General features: G+C 28.0%; 1 protein-coding gene across 2 annotated transcripts; it reads left to right on the top strand.

Moving 5' to 3' along the window:
• Positions 1-262: 262 nt before the first annotated feature.
• LOC112733687 (putative transcription factor bHLH086) lies at positions 263-2,117 on the top strand. Of its 2 annotated transcripts, none has more exons than XM_072213423.1 (5): positions 263-985; positions 1,114-1,218; positions 1,335-1,400; positions 1,488-1,553; positions 1,650-2,117. In XM_072213423.1, exons 1-5 carry the CDS (start codon positions 374-376, stop codon positions 1,782-1,784), a joined length of 984 nt encoding a protein of 327 aa, XP_072069524.1. In that variant the 5' UTR covers positions 263-373; the 3' UTR covers positions 1,785-2,117. The 2 variants fall into 2 exon arrangements, with proteins under 2 accessions (XP_072069524.1, XP_025638512.1); XM_025782727.3 differs by having other exon boundaries at positions 267-985; positions 1,111-1,218.
• Positions 2,118-7,592: the final 5,475 nt, after the last annotated feature.

Raw genomic sequence — 7,592 nt, 5'->3', positions numbered from 1 at the left:
TTCTACTTGCAATGCATTAACTACTGCCAGCTAACAATCCCAATACAAACATGGATTAAACTAACACCAAGGAATTGAGGGCCTCAATTAAATTTTATTTTTTCTTAGGTCGTTAAAAATTTATATTATATTAATAACTAATTTCACTACTTAAACCTATGACTTTAAAATCACATAAAAGTCAACTGTAAAGTTTGGTAAAATTTGTGGATGTATGCCCTTGACAAACTTTTCATGCAAAATAAGTAAGTAATTATTAGAAAGGTGGGTTTGAATATTTGGCATTACAAATAGGCCTTCCCTTTCTTCTTGTCACCCTCATTACTAAAACAGCCTTAGTTGCTTTTGCAATTTGTTATCCTTAGACTCTCTAATGGCACTGGCCAAAGACCAAATTCTTCATGATTCAAGCATGGGAAGCAAGGTTCAAAGTTGTGTTTTCAATGAAAATAATGAGTACCACAAATCAGTGCTAGAAGAGGAAGATGGCTCACAAAGCACCAATGGGTTCAGCAATGATTCAGCTATAACCCATTCTCCTCCTCTATGTGCCAATGCCTATGCTTATAAGGCCACAAACTATCAACTTGAGGAGGAACAACAATCTCTGATTGATTTCAAAGGTAGTTGCTACAACACTTTAACACAAGTAGTTAGTGAATCTTTGCTTAACTTTGAGCAGAACAGAATGGTCCCTGGCAACAGCTACATGAAAGATGACACTAATGTTTGGGACAACAATCTGCATCATCAATGGAGTCAGATTAGTCCAAGAAGCACTTCAGAGCTGCGACCGGTGCAGGATTCAAGTTGCTTCCAGTCTTCTAGTAGTAGCTACAGCACCATAGTCAACAGTGCAAAAGAGAAGCAATTACATGGTGAGAGTTCATCATATGGTTGGCTCTACTCTCAACAAACTATACCTGCTCATAGCATCCAGGACCCTGCAGCTCAAGAACCAATATCCAAAAAGCGCATTTCAATGGTATTAATTGTTGCTTTTTTAAGGCCTCTTAGTTAGTTTCTGTTTTCATTTTCAGAACTAGTTCTTACAGTAACTTTGTGAAATTTGAATGGAGATTGAGGTCAGTTTTTGTGTTTAATTTGCAGCAGGCTGAGAAAATGAAAGCTGCCAAGAAGCAATGCACAGATGAGAGTAAAATGCCAAAATCCAACAAGTCAGGAGCATCCAAGGATCCTCAAAGTGTTGCTGCTAAGGTTTGCTTCAATCTTAAGTCAATTTATTTTAGTTAGATACAATTTTGATTGCAAATTAAGCAAAGATTAAAATATGATGAGATTCAATGTTGATTATTAGAATGTTTGTCTCACAGAATAGAAGAGAGAGGATAAGTGAGCGGCTCAAGATACTACAAGAACTAGTTCCCAATGGCTCCAAAGTAGGGATTTTCTTCTTCTTCTTCTTCTTATTTAGCAGTAACTTTACATATTATTCATTATTCTAACTCTAGAAGTGAATTTTTCAGGTTGATTTGGTTACAATGCTGGAGAAAGCAATTAGCTATGTGAAGTTTCTTCAGCTTCAAGTGAAGGTGAGACTTATAGTTTCTTAATACATGAATTCTTAAGTGCTATATAGGAACTGACATGTTTAATTTTCTGTTATTTTATTATTGTTGATGGTGAAGGTGTTGGCAGCTGATGAATTTTGGCCTGTTCAAGGTGGAAAAGCTCCTGATATCTCTCAAGTAAAAGAAGCCATTGATGCCATTCTTTCATCCCAAAGATCAGAGGAACAAGTTCAGCAACCTCAAAGTAGATGATGATGATGATCATCATGGATATTCTATGAATACTATAGTGTCATAATTAAATAATTGAAGAACAACTTTAGCAGAAGAGCAAGAGAAGCCTTGCTCTGATGAGAGTTGGTCGTTCTGAAGGGCATTTTAGAAATTCAGAATGCATCATCGTGACCATTAAGAATATGTTAATTAACTTATAAATCAATCTTTAATATTTAATTAGCTTCCAAGTTGAACATTATATTTATTGCGCTTTTTTTTAAGCAGTGTATGCTACTGGCATGGGGCTGCTAATAACTTAACATGCCCAACATCATATATTATCTGTATGACAACCTTGTACTTTTATAATTATCTCTATTAATTAATTAGCGGTGATGAATGATGAAAGTATGTTCTGATATTATTAGATCTAAAGTAAATAAGTATTCCTACCTTCTCCATTTTCCGTTATATATATATATATAAATTAAATTACCTTTTATTATGTTGTAAATGTTATAATTATCACAAAATTAAATGGAAAAAAAGACATCAAGATGTATAATAATACAAAGTAATATTACACATCTAAATTTTTTATAAATTAAATTCAATCAAGTTAAATAATAAAACTTCGGTAATATTAGGAAGACAAAAAAACAATTAAAATTTGCTTTATTTAGTATTTATTAATTGACGCAATAATTAATAAATGTTAAATAAGACAAATTATGACTGTTTTTTACTAATTTTCTTTAGTTATCAAATATTTTTGTAAAATTTAAAATAATACTATCTATAATTAATTTTGGTTGATGTTAGACCAATTTAATTAAACTTGATTAACAAAAATGTTTGGATGTGTAGCATTATTTAATAATATATTATATGCATTTTGTCTCAAATGTCAAAATAATAATCCTGCTTGGTATTGCTGGCAATTATTAATGAAAGTGAAAGATATAAAATCGTACACTGTTCTTTGACTTTTCTCTCAGTTGACCATATCTGCATGAGCTGTTACAAAATGTAGTAGCAATGGTAGTAGGGTGTTTTTTGGACTAAATTTCATAGTGATCCCTTAAATTTGTGTAAGACATTAATTTTGTCTTTGAAGTTTTAGTTGTATTTTTTTGTCTTTGAAATTAAGTATATTGGTCTCTTAATCAATTTTCAACAGTAATTCAATAAATTGAATAATAAGCTGACACTATTTTATCACGTTAGAGAATAATAAAATAACGCTATTTGCATTTGGCTTTCAATTAAAGTAAAAATGACAGATAGAATTAATATATATATAACTAAAAAAAACGTAGTTGCAATAACAAATATTATTTGTTATACTAATCAATAACGAGTTATGCTTAGATAAATTAATTAATACATGAAAAGTTTACTTTATTGGTACTTTCATATAAAAAAGGAGAACAATTGTGCGTTATGTCTGTCTTGCTAGACTAGTACAACGTACAATACACAATCATCGTGGATCGGACTTTAGTTTAATTCATAGTTCATTTTTATTAACCAAATATATTTGAGTTTACATTAGAGGTTAGAACCATTTGAAAGCTAAACAAACATTAGAGCTAAAAGGAGGGAACATTTTGTGTTCTAGAACTACTACTATTCATAGTTCATACCTTATTAGGATATGATAATTGTAGAGAAAGGATCAATATATATGGACCCTAAGTCTATAATTCAATATCATATATCATGCCTCAGAAATAACATTCAAGTTTTGATATCGTTAATTACCAGGTTTTGGTAAAAATTAAAGCATATATAACAGCAACCCTAATTCTTGTCTCACGCTCTAGCATGGAGGCTGTGCTAATTTAACAAAACATTTTGAATTCAAATTCTGGATATGTTAAAACTTGGAAATCAAAGGAAAGTTTTGTTGCCGATATGGAAGATCATCATCAGCTCGAGATTTAATAAACAAAAATCAAGATCATGTTCAATACTTTGAGACAACAGCACCTTATCTTCTAGCTAGTTACATGTTTAATTTGATAATTTTTTAAAATTATTAGTAACCAACTTTTTTCATGTCACAGTATAGCCAACAAATAAATAATGGAGAAAGAAATTAAATATATGTGATTTGGATTATATTGTTATTGTAAAATAAAGAAACGAGTAAACAGACAAATAAACTTCTGAGTTTATACTTCATATAGATTAATTCATAAAAAAAAAATATTAATAAAGTTTTTTAGGATCACAAATGTGGACACTTTACTTCTAAATTAGTCCTTGTAATTAGGATAAAAGGTCTTCATTTAAGCTAATTTGTTCAAGTTTATTATTTTAAAAGATTTTATTGGTATTTTTTTTTTTAAAACTAATCTGTCTAAAATGTAAATTCGCAAAAAAATTTATTTATCATTTTAGTCTAAAAAATAAAAAAAAAATATTAATAAAATATTGACAAATTATTGACATAAAGGAAATTGGTTCCCTACACTGTGATGTCAAATTGGGGTCAGATATATTGCATGCACTTTAATTTCCAGTGACATATGCATGTGAATGTGTTTCCACATATATTTGTTTTGTGTTCAAAACAATGCACGTAGAAGTATTCTAAATTGATGATGAGCATGCATGCATTGCACATAGTAGTATATATGATGAGATGCTCCGTACAGCTGTTGTCTTCTTCTCTACTTTGTCACAATGGAATCATCAAGGGGAATCGTTATACAATTTAAGATCTCTCATTATTTGTTAACCATTATTTCTCATTCTATTTTAGGAAATTATGAGCGGAGACAATTAATTAGCACGTGTAGCGGTTAATATGGTTCACACTTCATCACATGATGGGTAGGGCTACTCACATGCCCAATCCCACACAAACCGCTCATTATACATTCCCAATAAATTCTTTAGAATCCCGCTAGACTATGGAGTGAATAGAATATTTGTATAATGTGTATAATAAATTATTTATTTAGTTTAATATGAGTTAAAAAATGAACATTTAGAATAAAATATTATTAATTTTTCAAACACAATATACCCATATTATTCAGAATAACCATCTAAGTATCAAGGATAATAAATATCTGATATCCTACTGAATTAAATATCCTTAAACCCTCATTGTACATATTGTACAAATACTTCATTGACTCCCTATACTTCCTCAATTCTTTATTAACAAACAAAAGTTAAAAACTCGTATACAGTTATCTAAAAATTATTAGATGATTTAATAAATTTAATTAAATTATCTAATAATTTTTAATTATAAATTTTACATAAAAATAATTACAAGTAAGTATTTATCACAATATATATTATATTATTTAATTTATAAAAAAATATTTGATTATATTGATTATATCCAATTTTAAATTTATTAATTTATTACAAAAAAGTTTGGTATGGATTTAATTTTGACCAACTATAATAATATAGATTTAGTTTTTACATTTTTATCTAAATAACTAAATTATTTCATTTGTATAATCATTTAAGCAATGATGGGCTAGAGTATAACTAGAGTCTTTTACAAAGCCAATTGATCCAACAAATTAAATCCAAATAAGATTTTAAAAGGAGAGTTTTCTTTTTATTATTATGTAATAATTTTGCTTTGACCATCTAACCTAGCTAGTTTAGCCTGTTAATTACGTATGAAAGGGCACGTGTCGTGTCAATATATATATGCTTCACATTTTCTATTCTTATTACTTAGCATGAACATGCTTGCGCGGAATAAGTCCATGCAAGACTTTGTTATATAAAGCATATATTAAAAAATAATATATTATGTATATATTAAAATTAGTCATTAAAATAATATATAATATATATTAAAAATAAATTAAATTATATATATTTATATATAAACATATTAATAACTAATTTTAATATATAAATAATATTTTTGATTGAAAAATTATAAGAATATGAAGTGTCTCCAAACAGTTGCATATATAAACTAATGCATATTAATAATAGAGTAAATATCACTCTCGATTTCTGACAATTACTTTGAAAGGACGAGGTCCTAAAAAAAATACTCAATTCAGTTTCTAATCTTTTATTTTTGGGACTGATTAGTCCCTGTACTAAAAAAATATTGACTTTTTTTTTTGCCATAAAGACTTCGTTATTTTTTTAAAGTAATTGTCGAGTCGAATTAAAATTTTTATTGTAAAAAATTTCATTGTCTTTCAAGATAATTATCTGTTTTGAGTTTTTCTCTTAATAATAAGTAGTTTGTTTATTAAATCATGGTGAGTGTAGCCCCTGTACTGTACTTTCCTTAACTAGATATTGTCTCTATAGTTTATTGACCCAGTGCTTCAATTATTGAACTATAAAGTCTAAATATTCTATAAGTGGAAACTAAAATATCCACGTTAATCCCCCTTCAAACTAAAATTATATAGATTGAAAATAATTTTTATTTTGCACATTAGAATGAAGACACCCGACCCGTACAATTATCCAGTCGAAGCTGTCGTTTTCCTTCCTTTTCTAGTTTCGTATCTTGGTATCAAATCGTAATATATATGCTGATAATAATCTAATCACCAAATAACACCTAAACCGTTCATATAATAATAATAATTGAGTTTGTTTCTTGAATAATGAACTAAACAAATATCTTTTCAAAGTTTAGTTAACAAATGGGGATATATATTGTTGGGAATAAGACACAATTCCCCCTTGAGAAAACACCTTTGACAGAGAAATAAAATAGACACAATCACAACACAAGAATTTAACGTGGAAACTCCAATTACCGGAGAAAAAACCACGGCCGTTGTCAAATGACAACCAGAGAATATCACTATGTGAAAATTGTTACAACACATAGACTTCTTTCTCTCACCGGCACCCCAGTACACCCACACTCTTTCAAAGCAAATATCTAACTACACCTCACAACACTCTCTAATCAAAGAGTACAGAGGAAAAGAAAAATCAGATACAAGCTTAAAGTGTTTCTGACTGGTGCAAAAACAAATGGAGAACTTAGCCTCATATTTATAGCCTAGGCCACCCACTCCATTTGCTATCCTAAGCAATGTGGGACTAATTCAACCAAATCCTAACATATATATATATACAGCATAAACTGGTTAGAATTCAAGTCAAGAAAACAACTTCTAGTTAATCATATAACACAGTAACCGCACATGATTGACACAAAGAAAGATAACACAAAGTATCGTTTTTTAGTTTTGATTTTTTTTAGTTATAAATTTTGATATTTGAAGTTGTTTATGATTTTTTTTAATAATAAATTATAAATAATTTATTTTATAAAATTATTAAATTTTAAATTTTTTTAGTTTGAAAATTATTAAATTTAAATTTTTTAAATTATATATTAAATTTTTTATAATTTTATTCTATATTTAATTAAATCGGTTCAATCACGATTTAATTTTGATTAAATTATTGAATTATTAAACCAGTTATTTGACTAATTTGATGATCGATCCAGTTCTCACAATCTCATGTATGTGTATTATGGCCGTTGAAAAATATAGTTTTCCAAGTTAATATATTTGTTATCTAATCATTATCGTAAACTTGTACTATATAATAATTTCCTTTATTTAGAATGACATAAGTCGAGTGGAAAATACAAATATTACCAAATACATAGACTTATTTTTTGTGGTGATATATAATTTATACGAAAATATTTAATAATAAAAAATAATTAAAATTATTTTTTTAATATTTATTAATTATTACTAAAATTAATAAATATTAAATAAAACAAGTTTGAATTAGTTTTTTCCTTAATATATATTGTATTGTCTATTCATTAATCAATATCTGGTATTAAGTTTCCTTGTG

This window comes from Arachis hypogaea, chromosome 13 (genome assembly GCF_003086295.3).
Source record: "Arachis hypogaea cultivar Tifrunner chromosome 13, arahy.Tifrunner.gnm2.J5K5, whole genome shotgun sequence".
NCBI lineage: Eukaryota > Viridiplantae > Streptophyta > Magnoliopsida > Fabales > Fabaceae > Arachis > Arachis hypogaea.
The sequence above is the reverse complement of the archived record's forward strand: the minus strand, read 5'-3'. Positions and strand labels throughout refer to the sequence as shown.

What these genes read in the sequence shown, in the direction of transcription:
- LOC112733687 (XM_025782727.3), top strand. Translation starts at nt 374, where the DNA reads ATGGCACTGGCCAAAGACCAAATTCTTCATGATTCAAGCATGGGAAGC. An exon ending in CCAAAAAGCGCATTTCAATG is followed by an intron (nt 986 to 1,110) that starts GTATTAATTGTT and finishes TTTAATTTGCAG; the next exon opens with CAGGCTGAGAAAATGAAAGC. An exon ending in TTCTTCAGCTTCAAGTGAAG is followed by an intron (nt 1,554 to 1,649) that starts GTGAGACTTATA and finishes TTGATGGTGAAG; the next exon opens with GTGTTGGCAGCTGATGAATT.